The 27781-nt window shown below is 40.2% G+C and overlaps 1 protein-coding gene across 2 annotated transcripts in view; it reads right to left on the bottom strand.

The window, feature by feature from the left end:
• Positions 1-27781, bottom strand: part of RASGRF2 (Ras protein specific guanine nucleotide releasing factor 2) — a 195103-nt gene that overhangs the window by 62071 nt on the left and 105251 nt on the right. The window contains exons 14-17 of one of the 2 annotated variants that reach the window (XM_039874956.1): positions 24216-24464; positions 23206-23594; positions 16093-16227; positions 14316-14405 (exon numbers count right to left, since the gene is read on the bottom strand). In XM_039874956.1, the coding sequence (XP_039730890.1) occupies positions 14316-14405; positions 16093-16227; positions 23206-23594; positions 24216-24464 (863 nt within the window). The remainder of the gene's footprint in view (positions 1-14315; positions 14406-16092; positions 16228-23205; positions 23595-24215; positions 24465-27781) is intronic. The other variant, XM_039874957.1, reaches the window with a different exon arrangement.

Here is a 27781-nt window from a genome sequence, read left to right as displayed (position 1 = left end):
TATAGCCAGTGCACAAAGGCAGAAGCCATGTCAGATGACCTTGTCTTTGATAATGGAAATCATTTGCACAAGATTTGTTCACAGGACTATGTGACACTTTCAGGATAAAAGGTTGCAAATGTAATTTTTATTATTAAGATACCAGTTCTGTATGGATTAAAAACTCAATCTTGCTTGGACTGTGTCCAGAATGGAGCCCAGGCAATGTCTTCTGACTCACAGTGCATCCAGGTTTCTGCCTCAAGCCCTTTCCAAAATGACCGTGAAACACAAATAAACAAGTTCGTGGGACACTGCTCCAGGGCTGAGAGGCTGGACAAGCACAATATGGAAGTGCATCTAGTTCTCTCTCATTCTCCCCACTTAGATTTCTTGCTGACACTTAACACTTAGCTAATTGTGAACTGAGATCATTATCGTATTGTTAACTTAGTCTTTCAGGCCTTGGACTTGCAATTTAATCATCTGTATTACTTCTTTCCTTTCCACCATGTCCTATATATAGTCCATCAAAAATGTTTACACTAACATTTCTCAGACTTCTTCCCCTTCCAGATCAGTCCAGTGTAAGTCCTAAGCATCTTGTGCCATTACTACTATAAAAACATACTGGCAAGCCGCTAGCCTCTTCTCTCCCAAATTATCTGTCATTATATACAAGAGCCTACTGTAGTGAATGCTAGTAGTTAGCATGGATTCATTTAACAAAGTTATTTCTAGGTCTCTTGATAATATACAGAAACTATACTTCTTTTATCAAATGACCATAGGATGACACACAATACTCTTTTGCTATTATTTTACTACTTCTTGCCCATACAACAGTCAGTGGAGGGACAGTAGTATGTACGTATGTAAGCACACACACACATGCGTGCATATAAGTGAGGCAGGACCAGATAAAGGTAACAAATGGGTGACAGGGGAATACATTCATTTCAATTCAACACTCTGGTCTGTCATGATGATAGGGGCTGGAGATCTAATGGTAAAGACAACGATCCCTGTTCTCAAGAAGCTTATAAATCTTAGGGAGGAAACAGCCAATAATAACAGCAGGAAATAGCCATAGGGTGCTTAATGGGCGTTAAATGCTGAGCTAAGAATGCCATAAGGATCATCACATTTAACCCTCATAACTCTATGAAGGAAGTATAATCATTACTCTCCCTTTACAGATGAGCAAAACGAGACTCAGAGAGGCTACCCTAGATCACACAGCTTAGACAAGTAGCAGAACTCCAATGCAGGTATTTGACACCAAATCCACATTCTTGACCACTTTTAAACCTTGACTCCTTGGAGAGTGATTCTTCTCTTTTTTTTCTTTTTAATTTAACTTTATTATTAGTTTCGAGTATACAGTACATTGGTTAGACATTTGTATAGTTTATGAAATGATCCCTGTGATTACTCTACCACCTCTTTAGCTCCCACCTAGACGCTACATTACTGCTAACTACATTCCCTATGCCATGCTTCCCATCCCCATGACCCTCTATCAACTACTAATTTATACTTCTTAAACCCTTCACCACTTTCTCCCAGCCCCAGCCCCCCAACCCCCTGCCCTCTAGTTGTCACCAGATTGTCTTGGAGAATCATTCTTAACTGTCCTCACCAATACCCTATTCTCTCTAAGGCCCTCATGGCCCCTGTCCCTTGAATAATTTTACTACTGTCAGATCACCAGACATCAGCAATCAGAGGCCTTTTCTCCAACAAGCAACTTACCCAGGAAGGGGCACATGGTCTCTCTTCTCACTCTCATCATAATAAGAACAGAAGTGCAAATCTTCAGGACTAACTTGTTCACTCCCAAGAGGGCAAGGGCGGTTCTTAATTATATCCTCCATCCACCCCATAGTGCTGAGCAAGACCAGACACTCATAGTTCTCAACTGAATTCTTCTCCACAGCAGGCAGCTCAAAGGCTTTCCAAACCAAGGTTGGAAGCCCACGAAAGATAGCAGGGCAATACTAAAACCCATTAAATTGTATGCTTTAAATGCATGAGTTGTATGGTACATGAACTACATCCCAATAAAGCCACTTAAAATTTTAAAATATAACAAGGAAGTTAATCTTTGAAAATGAGAAGCTTCTGAGTCATCATCAAAGAAAGTTGAATGGCAGAATGCATTTCAAAGAAACGCATGGTGGGTAGATTTTAAAATGGAAAAGTAAATAAGTAAAATCTTTTTTGGTGAGTTCAGGGGTTTCTTTTACTTGCCATGAAATGTTTAGGAGAATAAGGAAAAATGTTTAAATCCCTAAAAATGTCTTTCTGGATGTCAATCAGTATCCAAGTACCCTACTAAAGAATGCTTTGGTGCTAGGCCCTGAGCCTAGCTAGGAAATGAAATACAAATTATGAAACACAAAAAAGAAACCAGGAATAAAAGGCAGTCCTTGAAGCTTCCTTATGTATAGGAAGTAACTGAATATGAGAGGGAAAGATGATGAGATTCATATTTGAAGATGGTCAAAAATTACAAATACTGGAGACCAATTAATTTGATACCAATTAATTATTCAATTGTCCCTTGACATATCAGAGGTATATGACTCTGAAATACCACTTTACAAAAGTAACCTGTTTTAATACAATGAGCACTGGACCCAAGTCCTATTCCTGCAATGTATAACTGCCCATGAGTAAGTCACTTTACCTCACTGAGCCTGTTTCTTTACTTATTAAAAGAAGACAATACTATCTGCCTTCCCACTTTCTAGGCTTGTTGTGACAGACACACATGCTGTTTCTTATTAAAGGACTTTGAACTTGTAAGGCAGTATATAAAAATAAGGCATAGAATTAGGTCTCCATAATGCTAAAATAGAAAAACATGAATGAGAACATCACTTACAAACCTTTAACACTGCAGTGAGGAAGGTAAGTAACCTGGAGGCAGGAGACTCTAGCCTTTGCTAAAACCATTGGCATTTGGGTGTCTGCCTTAAAGGCGACTGTGGCTTGTTTTATGCACAGCCCACAGGAATTAAGAAAACTGACTAGTAGCGTGACATTATTTGCCAGAAGGTTTATCCTAAGATGCTCTACTGTTTTGAGTTAATTCTGAATTGTGTACAGAATCTTGGAAATTAGAAACAGGCGTAAAGAAAAGTCTATAAAGAGGAGGAAGATGATGGGCAGGTAACATCTGGACTATTGTCACTCGAATGCTACACATAATTAAATATCTAGCCTGAGTCTTTACAGTTGATAATCCGATAATATCTGAAATAGGAGATGCTTGGCCCTCCATGACTATTTGCCACATTTATTTTAAAAAAAAACACACATCATAATACTATCATTTTATTCTATTTCAAGTAGTCTATTTTAGGTTTTCCGTGGTTTTATGGCTCCTCATTTTTGGAGCCATTGAAATATAATTTGCTTCCGTATAAATTTTGCATCATTTCTCATTATGATGCATGTGTAGAAATCTTGGCAATATTAATTTAGTCCAATATGACAGATGCTACCTCTACTAGATCTAATGCCAGCTAAATTCCAAAGACTATTATACACATCAGGAAGTATGCACCCATAAAGAATAATTTGCAGATCCAGAGGAAAAAATTGTCTCAGTTAAAAAAAAAAAAAAAAAAAACCTGCTTCTAGAGAAAGCTGACTAATTGGAAGAGTGTATGAAATTCTTTGAAACTATATTAACCTTCTCTTTCAGGGTCATACACTGAAGCCTTGTTATTTTGCTAATATGACATTTTCTTTTGGTTTTCAAGTCCAAAATTTAACAACATGGCCAATAATTATACTGATTATTATCAGTATCCTGGAGTTTTCATCTTGATCATTTAAAGTTTACTTTATGCCTGTTCATCTGACTCCTCAACTGGACTGTCAGTTCTTTGAGGGTGGAGGCAATGCTTCCTATTTCATTTTTATCTTTCCACAGTATCTAGTATGGCACTGGGCGCACAGGAAAAGGCATATGCAACTAATTGAAGATTAAACAAAATCATATAAATTCATGCATTGTTTAATCTGAAGAGTGGGAAAAAATAATACTTTTAATTCAGGAAGAGATTTCTACATCTCTAAACCAACCTCTCTGATGAATAATCAAATTTAGACCTTGCCTTTAAAAATTCTAAACAGTTAACATTTCTAGGAGCCTTTCCAAAAGAGCTGGGTATTGAGGTCAGTAGCAGCTCCCTGACTCCCCTAAATTTCACTGGACTCCCCACTCCTCCATAGCCCCTTCTCTAACATCATGAGCCGTGTTTCTAGTCATAACATTTCAAGAGCCAAGTTTTTGGTGCCAGAATCACAAAGTCAGTATATAGGGAATGCAAACCACCTACAGTAAAGAATTTCCTCACTTCTTAGAGCTTTGTCTTTACTTTTAAATGCCTCATAATTCCAAGAGACCAGCTTTCCTGCAAAGGGACCTCAAGCTGGGATAGTGCAACACCCTGGGTAGCTGAGATGCTAGGGTAAGTATAATGTGTCACATAGGCCAGCTTCAATTGTATCCTAAAATGATCATTACAATTTTAAATTCAGCATTACAGACAGACAATAGCTACACAGGGAGGCTCTTCTCAGTTTGCAGAAGAGAGTAGAGCCATTAAGTTCCTTCTTATTGCTAAGCAACAGTTGTGTTAAAATCAAACTGCTCTCAGCTTTCAAATAGCAGGAATATCATTCTATTCAATTCAGAGCAATACAGGTGAAGGGAAAAGAGAAAGACTGTTCAGAGATCTTTAAATATAAGGTAGATTTAAGCCACATGTTAATTTTAGATATAGTCCTCTGATTTCAAAATATGTAGTAGGGAATAAGCCCACGGTGCTTTCTCTGTCCTACAGGGACCAGCTCAGACATGCTTCTCTTTCCAAAATGAAAGTACGTTCTGAAACTCAGTTTGATTAAGAATATCTGGCCAAGGTTTACTGGTTACCATGATACCACCTATAGTAGTTCTCTATTCCTGCATAACAAATTACCCTAAAACGCAGAACTTAAAACAACGAACATTTATTATTGCATAGTTTCTCTGGGACAAGATTCTGGAAGTAGCTTAGCTGGGTGGCCTCTGGCTCAGAGTTTCTCATGAGGTTGCAGTCTAGATGTCCACCAGGGCAGCAATCATCTGAATTCTCAACTAGGGCTGGAGGATCTACTTCTAGCTCACGCAAGGCTGCTGGCAAAAATCCAGCTTCCTAGATTCTTGCTGGCATCCTGTACCTCTTCTCAAGACATGCAAGCTTACATTCCCAGAACAGATGATCCAAGAGAGAGAATGACCAAGATGGAGGCCACTGTGCCTTTTGATGACCTAGGCTCCAAAGTCACACATGATCACTTCTGCTTAATTTTATTTGTTAGAAGCAAGTTACTAAGTCATGCCCATACACAAGGGAGGGAAAATTAAGCTCCATCTCTTGAAAAAAGGAGTATGAAATAGTTTATGGGCATATTTTTTAAATCACCAGACCACCCAACAGAAATGATCATGTCCTTTTCTGAATAAAATGGTGGCACTGCAGAAACCCAAATAATAAAGTTCCAGCTCTTCTCTATATATGCAAGACACGAATTTGGATTGGTAATAGATCCTATAGGTCCTCTCTTCATTAGCCAGATGACAGGATTCAAATCTGCTACTTACCTCCCATGTGACCTTCGGTGATAATTACTTATTCTCTGTACCTCAATTTCCTCTACTGGAAAATGAGTATAATTGCAATGATTTCATATGTCAATTAGTATATGTAAAGCTTAGAATAGTGCAGAAATATGTAACTTTACCATTGTTATTGCCATACTGGTAATAAGTGCTACCATTCAATTTGTATATAAAAATGCCCAAGACGGCAGCAAAGGACAGATGTTTGCAAGATGTGGATGTGACTTTGTTAGGCCTTCTACAAAAAATATATGCAATTAAAATGTATTTACAATCTATAAAACAGGCTAATTACATGTTATCACGTTGCCTCTTCAGGTCTTCCCACCATTTGTGAAGCCACAAGCTACAAATGCAGGTAAGAGAAATAATGGCTATCAAATGCTGCTTGGTTGTATAAAGTAAGTAACATATACAGGACCTATACTCTAAGGGGTATTTCCTGGCAGATGAAAAGCACATTCCTCCCTTACTATAGACTTCAGAAGTTTAAGACTCAGTTTACCAGAGCTGACTTGCACCACTAACTATTCGAAAGCAGTACATTTCTGCAGGTTACTCGCACTGCCATACTCAATACTGCCATACTTGACTATTTAGAAAGATATTATAACTAAAAACTTATCTCATCCTTTTTCATGCATGGAGCTGAATCAATGTTACATAATCCCAACATTATCATGAATTGCTTCTCTCAACAGAAAATTCACTGAGAAATTTCATTTTCATTACACATTGTTGGGGTGGCCCATTATTTCACTATTCTGGAGTAACCACTCCAGAGAAATGATTTTCAGGTTTTTGTAGTGTTGGCATGCCTATTGTTTATCTATTTTACTGTATTTATTATAAAAGTCTAAATAACCAAAAATTCCAGGAAACCATTTTAGTCTTTATGATGATTATTTTTGTTTTATGATTACTGAGTCATCATTAGTGAGAATCTTTCTGACTTATCAAGGATGATGTTCTGTCATCATTAAAAGTATTTTATTGTATGTGAATTTTTTAAAATTTGTAGTCTCTTCAGAGAAATCAAGAATCCTGGGGTTAGACATTTTTTTCTCTTTCTAATTAGTCTCCCTCGGCCTAAGATTTTTCATCTTTAAAATAAGAAGCTTGTTTTCTATTAGTGTATTTTTCACCATTAGCATATTTTTATACAGAGCCAGGATAAAATCTTACAAATGCACTGAAGGGCACAGCCTCAGCATTTGGAAACTATTGGACTCCTGACTAGACTGTAAGATGCAGGGCGAACTTCATGGTGTGCACCCATGTTGCACAGTGCCCATGCTTCAAAGGGCCCACACTTGGTTTAATGCTCAGCTGTCCCTGTCTTGAAAGTCTTTATAATTTTTTAAACAAGGGCACCTGCATTTTCTTATTGCACTGGGCCCTACAAAGGATGCAGTCAGTCCTGGCAAGAGGATAGATCGCTACGAAATAAGTATAGAAATCCAAAGGTGAGAACATACCAAAAAAAGACAACAGGACACAGGGAAAGGGGAGACGAATAAGAACTAAGACAGGTAGATTGAACATAAAATGTAAAGACGGTAAGGGTCTATATGCGAAACGCTACATGCAGCCAATATTTTGGCCTTACACTTCTAAATGTCGTTGCTAATTCAGATGATATCATCATCTGGTTTCCTGCTATGCTTTGACTAACTAGGAAATAGAGAATGGATCGAGAAAGTGAGCACAGTCTTTCCAAGACTGTAGCAGACAGCGGAGTAGTGATTCTTAGTCTTAGTTTTGTTTTCTCACCATTCACATATACTGCTCACTTCCATCAACAACATCTCTCTCTTTGGAGTGCCTATCTCTGAGAGAAGGCCACTCAGAATCTCCAGGGGGACATGTATATTTTGAAGAAATCCCTAGCTGTTCTCATTCCACCCTACCGATCCCCCACTGAGAATCAAATACCTACATGATATTAACCTTCAGAGTTTGAAACAGAAAATCAATTTGTGATTCCTGCCTGAAGTTACAATTTTAGCTTGTAAGATAGACACTGGAAAAAGCCCATATTCTGTGCCTTTCTTATGAGTTCATTCAATAAATAGATAAGCTATTTAAACAGAGCTGAGTGTTCTCACAAATCCTGAAAGAGACTGCAGACAGCAGGGTACAGATGTGACATTAACTTAATTCATGGTAATCAATATCTTACTGGAAATTTAATCCAATTCTCAATGCAGAGGTAAATGCTTCCTCTGACCAGATTATATCATTTATAGCAAGGCCCCAGTTTCTGCAGTTCTGTGAAAGAAACCACATATCCCTCAAGGCCAACACTGGCCAAGTAAGAAAATACGCACAGATTACTAATTTCACTAGGGCTCGTCTTTCTGGAGTTACCATGCTGCTGTATCTGCTAGGCCCTCCACCAGTCTGGGTCTCACAGTTGCCTCAGACTCCATAAAATAAGATATAGATGGTCCCCGCTATCCCGTCCATGGCGAGGGGCTGACAATGAGGCATCCTCCAGGTCTGAGATAAGTATACCCTGCGAAAGCTAAAGCGGTCAAGCCATGTGGATAGGAAGAGACAGACTTCTTGTAAAACAGCCCAGCAAAAGGAATAAGAAATAGTGGGGGTGGGAGGCACTGAGAAAATTCAGGAGTCCATTGCTAGGATTTAGGCATGTCTCAGGAAATCTTATTTGTGTCAACCTATACTCCAGCTATAAGTGATTACAGTAAAATTGAGGTCACACACATGTGGCTCACAACCAAATATGGTCCATGGAAGTATTTTGTTTGGTTTGGACAGTATGTTTTAAAGAGTATGAATTCATTTCCGACGTTTAAAAACAGGAGATTGCACATAAATATCCAGATTTCTGAATTTTATTTTAAAAAAAGAAAAGAAAAACAGATTGGACAGCCCTAATCTGTATTCTGTCATGGCAAAAATCTGGGAGAGCTGAGCAGTAGCTGTCCCTTTTACCCATGGAATCAGCTCTCCAGCCCCTACTTCAGTTACCTGCCTGGCCCTGAAATGGATGAAACTGTAAAGCAATCAAGCAGCAATTAAGCAATGTGAGTGAATCAAAGAAGTGAATAGACACAATCAACCGTATCGTACCTTCACCAAGGAGAGACGGTAATAGAGGAGAATAAGCTGCATGGAGCCCAGGGAAGGGCAGTGCAAAGAAAGAAAACTTGGCAGTGCAACACGGGCAGGAAAGAGGGCACCCAGGCCAGCTGGAACAAGGATCTAGGTCTGATTGGAAGCTATCAAAGACCTGATGAGCAAAGGAGGTGGAGCATCTTCCCAGGGAGAGAATGCAACAAACACCTGACATGAGCATCCCTAGCTGCTTTACAGACTCACACCAGTTACAGATGTAAATTCAGTTCCACAATTCTAACTCCAGGAAGTGTATGTGTTTAAAACAAGATTTGAAATTATCGTTAATTCAAATTTGGATTGCCAAAGCTATTCCTTTTCATTAATAATAGTGATAATGTTTTTATTTTAAAATCTAAATTAGATATATCCTTCCCCCAAAATTTCAACTAGCTAATTTTGATGAAATAAAAAAAATGGTTTTTAGATATTTTGAAAAAACCAATAGAAAATATGTCCCAAAGTAGGATACCTGCAGTAGAAAAGAAACTAATAAACAAAAAGGTCAAATACATAGCAATAAATGCAACAAAACAAATGCAAGATTCAGATACTGAAAAGCACAAAACATTGCTGAGAAATGAGATCAGAGCTGAATAAACAGACATTGTAAGTTCATGGACTGAAAGACTGAATATTGTTAAGATGGGCAATTTTCCCCAAATTAATCAGCAGAATCAATAGAATCACTATAAAAACCCACTAAGTGAGACTTTCAGTTTTAGTTCTGACTTATAAAGAACTTGGCAGTTGGCACCCTGTCCTTACAATAAGAAAAAGTTGGACGAACCAAAAATCAACGTCTTTTCTTGGATACATTAAAATATCGAGGTTGCAGGGAAAGTGACCATGCCCCAATCTGGAGAACCAGGCACAACCAGAGAGACACAGCTAAGATCTGCTTACTAGGAGCAGAAGTCGCTGCAGCCATAAACTGGTAGCGACAGGTCATTTTGAAAAATTGCTAGAGGCTGAATGTGGACTAGTGTGAAAGCGAGCAACTACTGAGATCCGCATTCTTAGAAAGACCCCACACACACTTTTGTGAACTTTATCTCCAGGAACCACACTAGGTTCACACAGTAAAGAGTCGAGGGAAATATTCTTGCAAGGAAGGGGAAAGGCGCCATTGTGAAATACGCCCAGAGCCGCCTTCAGCCTGACAAAGATCTACTGGCTGGACTGAGGGGAAACAGGACTGTCTGAGCCTTACCCAGCTTGCATAAAGGCGTCCTCCCATTCCAGCCCCCTCTAGCCGTCCTGTCTTACTTAAGGAGAGAATAACAGTCTACTGGGGTCAGGGCTTCAAGGAAATAAATCGGGAATGCCGCAACCAGAGAAAGAACACCCACACCTCCTCCATCTAGTCCAGTCATTCCCTACCTTGGCACCACCTTACTATCCTCTGAAAAACTTTAAAAAATCTCGATGCCCAGCATGCACCCAGAATAATCAAGTCACAATCTCTGGGGATGGGACCAGGTATCAGGATTTTAAAAAATAAATCCAAGCCCAATTCACACCAAGCTCAGAACTACTGTTGACCATACAGCCCTGAGTGGTTTAACAGAAGAGAACATGGATTATGAATTATCTATAAGTACCAAGTAATCAGCAATAAAGAAATCACTATTTCTCTAATCAATTGTGACTGTGCCATTAATTTTCCTATAAATGCATTCAATCATTCCTCTACTTTGTTAATTTACTTTGCCTTGCATAGAACGGTGAAACATATAATCTGCCCACAGATAATCAAGAGTTACTTGTCGTACCTCCACTGCCATTATTCCTACTCTCACAAAAATAACTCGTCTCATATTTCATTTTAGATCATTTCATAAACTCTATAATTAATCCTAGAGCTTCAGGTATATAGCAAGCTCCATCATGTGCCCCGATATGTGTATTCACTGGATTTGCATTTCTATTCATTTAATAACTATACCTAAACTGCACCTGCAGATTCCCCATATCAGCAGCCACCTGAAATGCACATGTTTAATTTCTACCTTAATGCAGATCTCTTACATTTGAGCAGAAGCTTGAAAATACATTGCAGTCGGTGCGGTGACACACAAGACCCCGTCGATTGTCCTCTATCTCAATCTTGTATTGTGCTAAAGCTCCCACCACAGAAAAGGACACATTTTCCTGATGGATGGTCATCGGTCCACCCCAGCTCCACTGCCCATCAGAACATTTTCCTATAGCTGCTGTGATTCCGAGAATGATCTGGACTGGACTCATAAGCAGATTTACCAGGAAGCCATTAAGGCTTAAGCTTCAGGGCCTCTCAATGTGTGTGAAGCTGTTCCAAAGCCCTGGGAGGTACCCTAACTGCTTGATTTGTAATTTTATATTATTTTCCTTAAGGAAAATTGGATAAGAGTTAGGGATCCGCAAATTCTGGATCCCTCCATAAGTGAGACTAATGTAATGTGGCTGCCAATCAGAAGGCAAACACTAAATAAACTCTGAAATCTTTATAATGTAAAGCTAACAAGAATTGGTTTGGGGTTGCAATTGTACCCACTAAATCAGGCTTTCCTTCCTTGCCAGCAGAGATACTATTATTGGTCTGTAAGCAAAGGTGACATAATATGAAAGAGACTCATCTGCTTTTGGAAAGGGCAGGCCCTAGGTCCTAAAAGAAACCAGAGAGAAAAAGATCTAGGCTTTTTCAGTGTGTAGAAATTAGGCATAGTCCCCAGGGCAGGGCTGACGATCCTGTGGCAATCTCAGGTCATCTCCTTCCACAAATAAAATCAGCTTTCTCTGCCTTCAGGGCCAACCATGAACATGTTGTCTGGCCTCTTTGCAAAGAAAAATTTCTTTCTACTCTCTTGCTATATTTGAAAGTCCTTTTAATACAGTAAGAAACCCTTCCAAGCAATAATTAAAGAGAAAAGGCTTAACATACAAATGCCTGGAGTGAATATTTGAAAGTATAATCATTGACAGTTCTAACCCAGGGTTGCCAGATTCCTGTGGTATTTGATGGGAGTACAGGTAGCGGGGTGGAGATGGGAGATGATTAAAGAAGGAGAGAACCTGAAGAGAAGCCGGAAACATAGAAACGCATTCTGCAGACCACATGGCTTGCCTGGATGGTAACTTGCTTCCTGTTATGGGCCAGGACATTTAGCACAGCCACACTACCTGTGGCCACACAGGCACATAGGAGGCTTGCAAAGACTGACGGAAGCATGAGGTGTTCGCACAACTTTCCTTCCTGCTCACCTTTGCAACTCTTCAGGTTTTAGGGTGTGTTCAGGTCAGTGACTCCTCTGATCAAAGAGTGGATATCAAGTCCAGTTTGGGAGTTAACCACTATCTAGCACTCCCTTCCTTTGAGCATCTGTCCATTTGGGTCTATCCCTTCCCAGGGCAGCACCATGCTCTCCCTGGCTAGTCAATAAATCTACATCACCTTAGCACTTGCCTGTTTCTGCTCTGAGTCTACCTTCCTCTGCAACCTATGTACCTAAGTTCTTTTGTTGAGTTCTCCAGGGCGAGTGGAAGCCCCTGCAGGGCCAACTCCACCAAGTGGCTAAGCCGCAGGAATGCACTGGTCTCTACTGTAAGAGAGACCTTCCTCCTTTCTTTTTACCATTATTTGCCAGTGAAACTGACCCATGTGCAACTCGCTGCCTTTACAGTAGAGCCACAGACCCTGCCAAATCCAATCCTTTATTTCCAAAACTGAATGATCTGGCTCCAGACCACATTATAGGTAACATCAATAGCACTTTAGTATGAGAACAGTATCAGGCTACCCTGCACCTAGCAACATGGGCTGTGGTCTGTCAGCAGTCTGCCCTTCCTCAGCCAGCTCACTGAAGAAAGCTTTCTTCCGAAGCCTATTTCAGCTGCAGGGGAGAAGTAGGAAGCAGAGCAGCAGACGCAGCACGTTCAGATAGTGTGGAAGACTTGGCTGTCTGGGTTACTTTACCCTCTCATCCATTGTGCCAGATCAAGCCAAAGTCAGAAAGCCATTCTCTAAAGTTCATTAGAACTTTGCTGCAATCTCAGGTAAGAAAAAGGGGACCTTCCCCTCCAGCAAATGGAGAAATGGACTCATCCTTAACTAACCTAAACACTATTTTTTCCCTCACAAACCAACTTAAATTATGAAATCTGTGAGGAAGCTCTATACTTTACTTTTTCCAGAGACAGACTAGCTTGTGAGAGTGGAAGAAAAGATAAGGTCTTAGCAAATCACAGTTGATAACCAACTCTGCTGAAAGCACAGTGAAAACTCTTTTATTCTTTCACCAAAGAAATGTTCATTATTAATGAATACAGTCAATAGAAATCAACTGGATTGATGAGACGTCAATATTATTACCTTTACAGGCTATTTTGTGTTATGCTGATGGGACTTTGGGGGGAAGGTTTTGGCAACATTTGGGGCAGAAAATATTTGCCTGACCCCAATTTGCCTGACCACATCCAATGCAGTGAGTGTGGCAAAAAACTGAAGAAGTGGAATGCGATAAATCTACACATATTCCAGTCAGATGGAATGTATATAATTCCCATAGTAGTTCATGTTCATTATAGAACATCTCTCTCTGTTCTTACTTCAGCGTAGAAAGAATTCACACAGAGAATAGCTACCAGTTACTATTGTTGGAAATGGACTCTTTTGTGGGAGGTGAACAATGGTTAATTGATAAAAAAAACACCATCACTCGGGTTCTACAAAGGATGATGATCTGCATCCACAGGATTAGCTTAGGTGAAGACATTCACAGCAACAAGGCTATTTAAATCACATATAGATTTATTTTAACATAATGTCCTTCTTGCATGTGGAAGAAGAAGATAGAAACAATGAATATGAGTTTCAACTATTAAAATACTGTGCTTTTAAGTATTTCTGCTTTACCCTAAAAATTAACTGACAGCAACTCGGACAGCATTGTGGAGCTACTGGAAATAAATTATGAGTCAGTTAAAGCAATAGTTCCCTCCTCCCTTCTCCCTCCACAAGCCTTCCCTCCCACCTCGCATATGCTTTGAGCATTGTACTCAATTAAAAGGGAAATACACGTAATATGGCTAAGAAGATTATAGAGCACCATAAAACATCATGGGAGAAACAACACATCCTTCTCTGATACAGAAGTTCTCAAAAGTGTCACCCCCAGACCACTTGTGTGAGATTCACCTCAAGGTGCTTATTTATGACAGTCTCATTCCAGACACTCTGACTTAAAATGGCAGCTGGGAATCTGCATTCTTTTTTTAAATGTATTTTTCAATTATAGTTGACAAATAATATTATATTATATAACATAGTGATTAGACCTTTATATACCTTTCAAAATGATCATCACCCCAATAAGTCCAATACCCATCTGGCACCATACGTAGTTATTACAATATGGGAATCTGCATTCATAACAAGCTGCCCAGTGTGTATCATTACCCTGGCAGGCAAAGACCATTGATTTAATCAAAGCTGCCATGTGTCTGTACTTAGTCGCTGGCCCCTACTCACCCGGTGGACTCCCGTGTCCTGCTGCAGCTGTGGCAATTGCAAAAGCAGAAGCAGGCGAAACAGAGCAGTGGGAGCTGTCAACCGTCTGTCCTGGTTATTTAAAAAGAATGGAAATGGCATGGTGAGGCAGATGGATAATATTCTGTAATAAAAATTCTCATTTTCATTCCTGCACTAGAAGTGTTGGGCTAAATGCTCTAGTTTTCTTGTTAATAGGCAACTCACAAGATTTTATGACAGCAAGTCCATTCTAGATATATACCCAAGAGAAATGAAAACATACATCCACACAAAAACGTGTACATGTCTATCCATAGCAGCATTATACAAAATGGCCAAAAAGTAGTAACAACCAAGTGTCCATCAACTGATGAATGGGTAAACCAAATATGGTATATCCATATGAGAGAATATTATTTAGCCACAAAAAGCAATGAAGTAGATACATAATGCAACATGAATGAACCTATAAAACTTATGTTAAGCGAAAGTCACAGAATATAATTTAAGTATAAAAGAGACTATAAATAGACTCCTAATAATAGTAACCAAGTGAAAGCATTTAACGCGTGCCTTGGGAGAGTTTTGCTTCCATGCGCTATAACCTCAAACTCTTACAATCTGCAATGAACTCAAGGGCGTCCATGCCATGTGGCAATGGACAAGGAGGTGGCCAAGGCCTGGACTGACCAAGGTTCTAAGAACAGTAAGAGATTTGGCTAATTCCACAGCGGTCATATGACAAGCCAGGAAAATCTAGTTTGTCTCCTTCATTTACCAAAACACCCAAACGTCAGGGTGACCCAGAATTAATTGACCAGGAGCCTGAAATCGGTGCATTCTCCAAGGATTAACATCCATCAGGGAAAATCTGACAACAGCCTGACCCAGGCTACCTGCCCTCGGAGCTGATGGCAGTGACGACAGCTTCCACCATGTGACTAAGTCTACAAATGAAATGACTGTTTGGAGCCATGCACTCTATCTTTTGCTAAACTGTCCTACTTGAAGCACAAGTAGTTCAGCCAAAAAAATGTCTTTATATTCTACTTCAGTTACTTGGAGTGAATCTGGCTTTATAATTGTATTTTTTTCCCTTCCAACTTGAAATAATTGGCTTTAGGAGGAAAAAAAAATAAAGCATTTAAAAAAACAACTATTATTTGGATGTATTTATATTAGTAATGGGGAAAATGGGCAGATAAAAGATTTCTACCTTTTGTTCTGGTGGTGGTTTTTTCTCCAATTAGAGGACAAATTATGGGGTAATACTTTATAATTTTCATAACTATGGAAACTATATCAGTTTTTGTCACTAGCAGTAATAATGATTGGGGTCCCACGCAACTGGACCTTATTTTAAATGAAATAATGTTCTTAATAAGTTTATCCCAAAATTGTGGTGTCCCAGATAAGCCTATTTAATGAAGACTACACTGAGATTCATGGTAAGGTATCAGAGTCTGGGAACATTTTAGGAAAACAAGCACTGAGATTCTTCAACTAGCAATCAATTAGTACAGGCCTCTTGATTCACGTCCTTCCTCACAAGGTGCAATGTAATAATGAGGTCAAATAAATGTTGGTGATACTAATAGCATATTCTCTAATCATTTATTTTTCCACTGCTTGGTTCTACAGTCACATTATTTGCTTTACACTAACTTTCATAAACTAAAAAATATTTTGGGAGTGCAACAGTAAGGCAAACGAAAGATTCGGAAGCTAGAAATTATCTTTTATTTTTAGATTTCTGAGTCCCTTTCTGAGTGCTCACCTCCAGGCTGGCGGTAGCGGAGATGCCGAGGCGTCGAGGGCGACCTGCAAGGTGAGAGTTCTGTGGCGTCCGCCGCGGAGGAGATTTCTGCTCCTGCTCCTGCTCGGTCCACCGGCGCAGACTCCAGGACTGCTGCTTTAAAACATGGCGAATTTAAACAACCAGGCCACAAATTCAAGAGCTCCTTGTCAGTATCATGCACGCAAACACAAAAGTTCTCTATGGATAATAAGCATTTCGTATTAGTCTACATTTTAGAGGGCTTTAATATGAAATCGAGTCATTCCTTCTGGCAGAATGCTAATGACACTAAAACTAAATATGGATCTTCTCTACCTCTGTCTTACTTACCTTGCGGAGCCTGGCTGACTCCAAGCAGCCCCATCTGTCTGACACAACAGCTGATATTAAAAACAAAAGGGGTGTGGAGTCGGTCTCCTGCCCCTGAGAATGTGTCTGCCTTCTTGGAGAGGGGAAAAAAGAGACTTTTCCAGAGTGTAAATCAGACCTGGGATCACAGTTGGGACTACACTATTTCTTTGCTTGGGTAGCTCCCTTAAGTCAACTAAAGTTTGAATCTCTACCAATGTGGACCCCCAAGAAGCTCTTGGGGACTCCTAAGGAGCTGCCCTGTCCAAAATGGCAGCACTAGCCAAATATGGTTATACAAATTTAAATGAAAATTAACTAAAATTAAATTAATATTTCAAGTCCTCACTGTAACTAGCCACATTTTAAGTGCTCAGCAGCCACATGTGCCTAGGGCCTCACTATTGGACAGCACAAATATAGAACACTCCCATCCTCCCAGAAAGTTCCATTGGATAGCCCTGACCTAGAGCTACAGATCAGCAGGAGGCAAGAGGAAGTTTTTACAGTGAGCAGTTGAGAGGCTTTAAGATAATCTGAGCCTCTTCATTGCAGCTAACATCCCATGAAAAAAAGACACATCATTTTACGGTCACAATTAGGTTATTACTGATGTTTCCATGCTTATTCCTTCCACTGGCTTATTAACTGGGTAAAATTACAACTTTGTGTGTGTTCTTAAAAGGAAAAACACTACAAATTTTTCATAAATTTCCAACAATTCTTCCATTTCTTTTCCCTGGGACTTTTCATTAACCAATAAAGGCTGTGTCACCTCTACTAATTTTATATTACCCCTGTCAGCAGAACTACTCTCAACTCATGTCCCAAATTTTACAAAATCCATAAGACATTATATAAAGCCATTTTTACACTTTGCATGTGATTTACTCCTTTAGAAATACGGCCACAATTTTGCCTTTTTGATACAGAAGTGCCAGGAAAGGGAAATGGTTAGAATCTTTCTTTGAATGACATAATTACAGTAAAGCTGGCAACGATGTGGACAAAAAAAATCAGTGCTTAGCTGTTAGTTTTATTATTTTCTAAATAACTCCCTCAAAATTCAGTAATGGAAGGCATCTGCTCTGCAAGAACAAGCAGAATATCAAATACATGTCCTTGGTCTGATTCATCCATTCATTCCTCTGAGGCAAATGAGAAAATCATTTAGTCAGCAATTACACTGAACCCAAAAAACTTCCCAGTGAGAAAGCTGGACAGGCCCCCAAATGTCCACTGAAAGAACGAGCTAAGAATAACACTGTAAGCAAATAGGCACCTCTAAAGAGATGGTGGGGGGAAAGAAGCATTTCCTTCTGGCTTGTTCACTTTTAATCAAGTTCCATGCAAACAGCTTTGCCTGCAGGATGAGTGGGCAGATGTGGGCTCAAAACAAATGCTAAAATTGGGAGCACTTTCAGCCCACAGGCAGGCAATGTTCAAACTAAGAACACCGTAACAGACACTAGTGATGTGGGCTGTGCAGCAATACTTGGAGTCGGTTGCATAGCCAATGCCCAAGTGAACACTGGTTGGGTAAGGGGCCCAAATACAGTGAGCCTCCTGCCCTGGGCCTCTCCTTTCTTGCCCACCATTGGTTTGAACCTTACTGAGAATCCACCATTGGGCGGAATCTGGATATGAGTGGGCTGATATTTGTGCTTTTTAGAAGAATGCAGGGTAGAAGGTGGGACTCTCTGGTAGCAAGAAAGAAGGGCACTAATGAATACTGGGTGAGTCTGGAACACATCTAGAGACTAGGAGAAGGGAAATACATTGCATTTTTTTCCCTCGGAAGTTCGTAGTCTCACTCATTTTTGAGGGATATTTCCTATTTCTCTTCCTTCCCTTCATGTCATTTGAAGTTTTCTTGACAGGAAATATTGCAAGGCCAGCATCATGACTGCAATGACGATAAAAGCGGACAAAGGCCACGAGCATTTTTCAAAGAGTTTACCCTGAAGCTGTTTAGCTAGACAGTAGTGAGAGAGCCCTGGCCTCAGGATGCACCTAATGGACAGAGCTGGTATTAGGCAATGAGGTTGTGTGGAGCTGCACCCTGAAGTGAAAAGCAGAAAATGTATAAACTGTTGGCACAAGATTTTTATTCAAGTTTACCAACTGTTTTAAGTGTTAACATTATGCAAAGCACATGCAAACATCTTTCAAATTAAAGACAGATCAGCGTCTCCCTTTTCTTTGCCAAATGGAATTTTCAAGAACTAGACAGTAGAGTTAACACAGAAGCACTCTTGGCTTCTACAGACATTGCATGTATGCACACAGGCGTGCACGCACGCGCACGCGCACGCACACACACACACACACACACTGAACTTGTCAGACTGACACTGAAGTAAAATATTTCATCTCTGACTTTCCTAGGACTATTCATGACCAAATTTGCCCGTATACCAATGCAAAATAAAAGAAAAAAATAAGTACGATTCCTTTGTTTCAGCTATTCAGAAATATGCCAAACTACTCTCTAGCCCCCAGTATTAATTCTAAGCTTTCTACTCACAGTGTTTCCTTGACAAGGATCCACAGGACAAATTGTCCTCAAGTCTCAGTAGCTAGAAAAGATGTGGCTACACACTATCTATCTTAGGTTTCAATATAAATCACGTAATTGATTATACTCAGGACCAAAATCGGAGCAACTCTGGGAACTGCAGAGGGCACACAGTGTTCCTTTGCTCACTAACCACACCCTCGGCCTCTCACAACTTTTCTTCATTGCCTGATTTCTTTATCTGTTTTATTTTTAATCCAGTCTTACCAGATGTCTGTTTGAATGCCACCTTAAATATTTTTAAGAAAAAAAATGGGAAGTAAATACACTAACAGTAGTCAGAAGACAGCTACAGAAAGAAAAAAGAAATAAAGGAATAAGGAAGTGGCCAGTAACAAAGTGCTTAAAGGAAAGACTAGGGAACAGTCAGAGTAAAAATGAGAAATACAGGTGGGCATTACTGGATGGACGTGAGAAACAGAGGGCAGAGGCGCTGACATCTCTGGAATGGAGGTTGGCTGTCAGGTGCTTCCATCAGGCACTACCAGCCCTGCCTGGACACAATCTTGGAACTCCCATCACCCCGAGTGAGAGGAGCTCTGTGTTTAGCCATGACCTAGAAAAGCAAAATAACATTTCTAACCCAGGACCATGTGGATAAACTAACCCTTGAAAGTCTAGATGTAAAGTACTGGTTTTGGGGAAATGTAGTGAAGAGCAGAGGCATTAAGCCCTGAACTTTAGTTATTTCTCTGATGTGAGAGAGAACCTAGTATTTTTGCCACACCATTATTCATGGGCTCTCTCCACCCAAGGCCCCTGGTCAAAACTGAGCAATGCTGCCACATGACAAGCTCTCCAGTCGTCTCTAGCTACGTCCACAAGGATCCCACCTCTGCCCAGCGTCTGCACTGACAGGTCTTTGCAGCCTTTATTAGTGTCCTTTCTTCGGAGCTTGATCCAGTTCTTTCTCATTTCTCTTGGTCTCCTTGAGTCTAATTTGCTCCAGAGAAAAAACCTACTGATTCCCACCAGTGACCATATCTCCATCCTAGACAGCAGGCCAAACAGGCTTTATGATATGGCATTGGACCATCACTATACACTCTGGGCTTGGGCTTTGAAGATCAGAACCAAGGAACCTGGTGTCTAACGCAGAACAATCTGTGTATAACAAATTAAAGTGGCATAATTAATTATAGTGGGCAATGGGCAGCTTGATAGAGGGCTTCTAGAACTATGACATATATTTAGACCATGATGCAGAAAGAAAAGGGTTTTTCTTGTGCTTCTCTGTTAAAGAAAAAAATAATATCCATACTAGTAGGGGTTGGCCAAATTAAAGTGAAATCTCTGGGAAATTACAAAAAAAGAATTTTCTCACTGTACACCCATTAGGAAGAACACTATCAAAAGAACAGAATATAATAATTATTGGCAAGGATGCAGAGAAATTGAAATGTAAAATGGTGCAGTCACTATGGAAAATACATGGAGGTTCCTCAAAAAATTAAAAATTGAATTACCATATGACCCAGCAATCTCCCTTCTGGGTTTAAACCCAAAAGAATTGAAAGCAGGTTCTTAAATAGATATTTGCACTCCCTTGTTCATTGTAGCATTATTCACAATAGCCAAGTGATGGAAGCAATCCAATGTCTGTCAGAGGATGGATGAGTAAAAAAAAAAAAAAATATATGGAATGTAAATTTACAATGAAATATTATTCAGTCTTAAAATAGAGAGAAATACTGGCACATACTATAACAGAGATGAACCTTGAGCTATTATGCTAAGAGAAACAAGTCTGCCATAAAAAGACAAATACTCTAGAATTCCATGATTCCATTTATATGAGGTACCTAAAGTAGTCAAACCGTAATAACAGAAAGCGGATGGTGGTTACCAAGGGCTGGAGGAAGAGAGAAATGGGGGTCAATGGGTACAGAGTTTCAATTTTACAAGATGAAAAAGTTCTGGAGATCAGTCGCATGACGATGTGAAAACACTTAACACTAATGAACGGTACACTTAACACTAATGAATGGTACACTTAAAAGAGGTTAAGATAGTAAAGAAGAAAAAGGTAGAGAAGAAGGAGAAATTCTTCAAGAGTTTTTTTAAAGTTTCTTCAATGCTAGAAAGCCTTAGAAAGACTAGTGACAGGGTCTGCTCTGCAGGACTGTATATGACATTCGAAGTGAGCAAAAGCTGTCCCTTCAACAGCAATAATGTCTCCTGCTCTCAGAAATGGCCTTCGCCACTGAGGGTGAACACTAGCCCGTTGCTCACTTGTTCACCTATCTCCAACCCACTTTTTCATTCTTCTAGGCTCATGTCACTGACACATCCTGATTTTGCTCAACCAGACGTGACTTCCTTTGCTTTTCGCCCTCCAGAGCACTCTGTCTATACATCTTGTACTACTTGCCTTTACAGATATGTGGTGTCTATCTTCTCCACGTAACTACAGTACGAGGGGCCAGGGCACCATCTTATGTACCATTATATACTCTGTAGCAAAGCAACCCGCGTAGAGAAGATCATGCAGTGACTCCTGAACAGACCTTACTGTGTTCTCATTCCAGCCGCAGAGGCAACCAAACCAAAACCTCAGAGCCACAAATGTCTGACACTAACATGCTTATTACTAAAGCTCTTCTAACTCAAAATAACACAAGAATCCAGACTTATCCCCAGATTTCTCCTTTCCTATTTTTTGCAATCCAATAAAAGAGAAGGAAAGACTCTCCATACTCTGGGAAACTCCTATATTCCCAGGGTACCCTGCCTCAGAGGGGATATCTGAGATTAGCCTCCCTAAGTCGTTCTCTCTATGGCAGGGCCCAAGCATTGGCACTGGAGCAAACCCCAGATGCACTTGTCAGCTTCTGTGCTGCCTCATTATTCCCAAGAGGAATCCATCATGATTCTGCTGAAGCTTGTTGTTCTAATGACTTTTTAATTATCTTCCTCTTTTCCTCCTCCTTAGTTGCTAACTTGTCAATTTAAAGAATTTCTTGCTTAAAAGAGTACTACTTTTGATGATGACAACCACTCTGGTTAAAATTCCATTAAATATTTTGCTCAGGAAGCTTATTTAAATGATATGAGCTAGAAAGTACATAGACACTTCAAGATTATTATACAGAAAAAATAAGCTGTTTGCTGATTTGCCTGTAAAACCTTTTTTGTTTTCGTTACTGGATTGGAAACACTGGGTTCTAAAAGCAGCAACACTGTCCCAAGCTGAGGAAGGTAAGGTGCCATGTCACAGGACCCTCGATTAGTTTGCTGACTGTTTTGCTTGATTCATTCATCTAACAAAAATGTACTACCTTGCCAGGCACTGCCCAAGGCACCGAGGGTATAGAGGTAAACAAGATAGATAAGGTTGCTGATCCCATGGAGCTTATACAGAGAAAGACTGTCCAGGCAGAGGGAAGAACAAGTGCAAAAGCCCAGAGGCAGAAATGACTGAGGTGTTTCTGAGACCCAAAAAGGAAGCATGGGAGCAGGGGTTGGAGAGGAAGACAGCATCTAAGCCTCACAGGATCTGAAGGCCTTGCCAGGGAGAATTTAACTATGATGAGAAGTCATTAGAGAATTTAATCAGGAAACCAAATTATCGAATCTACCTTTTTAGAAATCATTTTGGCTGTCATAGACAGTAAACACTGTGTCAGATTTTATTTTTTCTCCCTATATCACTGTTGTATTATGGAGTGTTGCCTTGGCAACTAAACTGAAAAAGCCATGTTAATGCTAACAGGCTAGGTCATCCTTAGCAGGGGAGGCTGGAAGTAGGATAGGCACTTAAGGCAGACACTGGAGGAGGAGGAGGTAGCTCTGAGGCCCAGGCTCATGGATGAGGGGGCCCACAGCCCACCTCAATGCAGAGTATCATGCCAGGTTCTTAACCCAACCAGCCTTAATCAAATTCCATAAAGAATCTTCCAGTAATATCATTCAGATAATGCTATTCTTCCATAGACAACTGACTGCAATCAGACTTTATTGTAGAAGACATTAGGACAGCTAAACTTGCTCTTTTTTCCACAAGATTAGATGGAACTATGGGACTTTTTTCTTCTAACTAGCTATTGCATTCATTCTATTTTCTAAGCAGAAGAAGGAAAGTTGTAAAGAAAGGGATCTAGGGTTCCAGGAGGAATGGTGGGGAAGCAGGTGGCCAGCAAACATTGGGTGTGGCAGCTGGATGATACCTCTCTGAATACTTCGTTTTAGCTTGTTACACAGGTCCACGCGTGGGTTATCCACGTGCTCTTCTACAGGTCCCGGGCTTTGTTCTGGAGAAGAAAGGCTTCTGCTAAGATCCAACGGTGCTTTACCAGCGTGCGGCGGTGGGGACGCAGCGGGACTGTGGGTGGTGGTAGGACCGCTGGACACTGGAGAGGTGGTCAGGTCCAACGCTCCTATCCTTGAGTTCAAGGGAGAAGTCAAGGACAGCTTTCTGGCCCTCACCGGGGAGGACGTTCTGGACACAGCCAGCGGCGGTGGGGAAGAGAATTTGCGACACAGGCGTGGGGATTTGCCATCCACCAAATGTTCACCTCTGTTGTTCTGGCTAGTAGCAAAAAACAATTCCAGTGACCTAAAAATAAGAGCAAAAACTATTAACAGATTGTAGCTAAGTGAAAATGATTCCCTTGATGTCATTCAAGAACATGCTCCCCATATTAAAAGGCCACAATATCATCGCAATTCTGCTGCTAGACTTTCTTCATTTCAATGCTGCTTGTATTCCATGCACTTGCCAAAGGAACACAGACACTTTTCGGGCCATGTCTAATCCCTTGCTACTAAACTATGGTCCAAAGACCAGCACTGGTATCTTTTGGCAGCTTGTTAGAAATGCAGAACTCCAGCTCCACTCCAGACTTACTGAATCAGAGCCTGCAATTTAACAAGACCCCTAGGGGATTCTTATACACATTAAAGTTTGAAAAGCATAACTGTAAAATAAAATAAGAAAGCCTAAAACAATAGTTAGTGTCCAAATAATCACAAAGCAAACAAAGACCACTTGCAGACTTCAGAAACTGGGTTCTCAATTTCTCCCCTCAGGAACTATCTATGAGTTCTATTCATTCCCTTTTACTGGCGGGGCTTGGGAAGTTCAAAGGCAAGACAATATCCTCAGGGCTGCTCTTCTGCAGGAAGACCCAGAAATCAGAAGGGCCACACTTTCATAACAGGCAAATCCTGGGCCTACCTGACGGGGATGGAGGTAAAAGGCCTCTTGTATATGTCAGAAAGCTTTGCCAGCACCACAGCTGCTGTCGTAAAAATACGGTAGGTGTGCAGAAAGGTGTTGAGGAAATCGATACTAAGAAACCTCAAGTCTGTCAGCCGCTCCAGGAGGCGCTCCACGCTGGCATAACGAATCTGGGGCACTTTGCAGGAGTTGAGTGTTTTACTGAAGCAAATATCAGTGTCATCTTTATGAAGACGGGCATCAGACCTACACACAAAGCAGGAACATGAGAACAAAACCAGAGCGTGCCTTCCTTTCGGTCATTGAGTATTTCAGTTTTGGTAAACCCATTCACATGCAGGCTTCCCATTGCATTTGATAAAACTTGTTGATATGACATTACATACAACAAGGTAGGGTTACAGAAACATAAAATTATAATTTAGAAAGGCCAGAATTAAAATTGTGGAGAAGGTAATAATAATTCATTTCACTCTGTGGATTCCTTCTGTAGTTCTTTACCCTTTACCCTTTACCCTTCTGTAGTTCTTTACCCTTTACCCTTTCCTTTACCCTTCTGAGTTCTTGGCTGAGACTCCTGTAATAAAAGATTAGCAAGAGAAAAACTAACGGAAGTTTATTAACATGGATACTTCATGTATACATGGGAGATACCTAGGAAGAAGTGAGTAACTCCCTGAGGTGACCTAGAATTCAGGATTAAATGCCATCATAATAGGGAAAGGGAGCGGGATTTAGGCTTCTTAGGGGAGAGTAAATGATTTTTTAGGTAAGATAAATGGGTCCTTAGAAGAATAGATGTGAGACGGAATAGATAATTTGTGACAGTCTGTCCAGGTGTCATGTCGACTTCTCGTCTCCTCTCCTGCAATAAGAGTCAAAACTCCCTGGTTGATGAAACTCCCTGGGAAGGGATTTATGACAACTGAGTTCCTTCTGGAAGATCTGTCTTTAGGCAGAGAAAGGGGGTTTAGAGAAGCCTCTTCCTGCATTTGCTGTTTTTCAAGTTTCCATAGCTCAAAATAATATGCCAAAGTGGCATATTTTCAGGTGGCAAGTTCTGTTACCCTTCACTTCTCTCTCTACTTTAATCATGTTTTATTAGGAAAATGAGGCCAAAAGCCCTATTTAGGAGAGACTTTGTTTATGTCCCTAAATCAGAATAACGAAAATGCCCTTAAAAGGTAGTGGGTGACATTCTCCCCACAGAGGGATAAGGGAAGGGGGAGACACAGATATCACTACTATATCTGTGGTTATTTCGTTTTCTCACTTCTAATTTTGTGCATTTGTGTTTCCCCCTTTTCTCTTAACTAAACTAATAGATTATATTATTAGGTGTTTTTCCCTCTAGAACTGGCCTTTTATCAATTCTATGGTTTTTCTATATTTTAATTTATTAATGCCTATTCTTATCTCATTTCCCTCCTATACTTTCCTACAGTTTCTTTTGTCTTTCTGTTTCTAGCATCTTGAATTGAATACTTAATTCATTTCATTCTTCCTAGCTTACTAATACACTTAAGTCTATCCATTTTATGAGTACAGTTTAATCCATAAGTTGTATAAAATGTTTTGTTTTCATTATGTTTTCAATATCCTGCAATATAAAAAATGTCTTCATTTAAAAAAAGTAAAAAGGGTCAATTTTATGGCAATAGATGATAACTAGACTTATGGTGGTAATCACTTTATAATGTATACTAATATCAAATTATAGTGTACACCTGAAACTAATATAATGTTATATACCAATTTTACTTTAATTAAAAAACGTGTAATGGGTGAAATATAGGCTGCAAACCCTTCTAGAGATTCTTATGAACAGTATCCATGACTGCCCCCTGCAATGTTCTGCTTTTTATCATTCTGTAAAACTTCCCATCTGGCTACTCCTTCCCATCTGAGCAGTCTCTCCAGGTGGGCGAGCAAACTAAGGAAAAGTCACACAGCAGCTCTCAAGATCCTTGGCCATGTTCAGAGTCCTCGGCCACTGGTGTGCATTTTTTTAAAAGTGCGAAAGAGGTCTAGGTAGAGGCAAAGTTTATAAGAGGAAGAGCTTAGAAGCAGCGGCTGAATCCAAGTGGGGCTCAAAGAATGCATATCTTCTCTAGGACTGCCCAAAGCCTTTGCATTCCCTTCTTCTCTTTCATTACAGCATCTCAGAACACACAATTGATGAAGTCCTGGATTTCACCACTTGATTAAAGGATACACTACAGAGCTAGTCATGTGAGACAACTGCCTGCTAAGAATCAGTTGGCTTGTTGTGAGTGCTCTTAATTATCCTTTTCAGCACTTCGAGCAGTTTTAAATTATATATTTATTTTCTTTTGAGTAAGAAGAAATCAATGGCTTTCTTAGCTTGCTCTTAGAAACTTCCCACCCCTATGTATGCTCAGTGCAGGCAGAAGTATTTCATTTGTGGGCCTGAAAGGGCATTTTAAATGAGCCATGAACTCCTGCCGAGGAATTGACTAAGGGTGGCTTGCTAGTTTTAGTTACATTACTGATCTTGAAAACACACAAGTATGTCTTTTGAGATTCTGAAAATAGCATGGCCCTTTCTTCACTCACTACGAGACCCTCAACCAACATTACTTTTCTGGTTCTTAATCTTTTCGTTTTTAAAAAGAACTTTGAAACTTTTTAGAATCAATCAGTTTGTCTAGAAAATAGCTAACCAAGAAAATAACTTTTTCTCTACCATTTCCCACCAAAAATCTTTATTTTCTAAGAAAGGTGTGGTTAGCTATTATTAAAAGAAACCAAGCCTTAACCTGTATACATAAAATGTAAAATATCATGTCATGATTTTGCATTCTAATCGTAGCTTGAGATTTGCATCTTTTGACTATAATTCCTTTCATCAAAACATTAGGAGGAAGAAATATGTTGTAGCCAACATGAAATTAAAACTGACTGGGATTGGGAGTCAAGATGGTGGAGCAGGAAAATGCTGTGCTTGGCTCCTCTCACAACCACACCAAAATTAAAACTAAACTATAGAACCATCACTGAGAATAGTATGAAGTCCAGCTGAACAGAAGTGTTATAACTAAGGACATACAGAAGAAGCCACATCGAGACTGGAAGGAAGGGTGGAGATGCAGAACAGGCTGTTCTCCATACCCACCTGTGGCAGTTAAAAATCAGGAGGGCTATCTCAGCTATGGAGGTTCCCCCTGAGGAAATGAGGAGTCCCAGCTCTACACCAGGCTTCCCAGCTCAGGGGTCTATTTCCAGAAAGAAGTCTCCATAACTTTTGGCTGTGAAAACCAGTGGAGATTGTGGCTGAGTGAGATGGAGGGCTGCGTGAGTTCCAGCCATTCCTCTTAAAGGGCCTGCATATGGACTTACTCACTGAGGGACTCATTCACTCTGAGCTCCAGTCCTGGGGCAGTGGCTCAAAAGGCACCAGGGCCATACAGAGAGAAATTGAACTGTCTGGCTTCAGAGCAAAGGCTGGAGGGGCAGCTTTCTCCCAAATAGAGGTCCTGGCAGAATCCATTGTTCCTTTGTTGAACAGTGTGCAGATGCTGGCAGCCATCATATCTGGGTCT

This window comes from Pteropus medius, unplaced genomic scaffold, assembly GCF_902729225.1.
Source record: "Pteropus medius unplaced genomic scaffold, Ma_sr-lr_union100, whole genome shotgun sequence".
Lineage (NCBI taxonomy): Eukaryota > Metazoa > Chordata > Mammalia > Chiroptera > Pteropodidae > Pteropus > Pteropus medius.
Note: the sequence above shows the minus strand (reverse complement) of the source record. Positions and strands in the feature narration are given on the sequence as shown.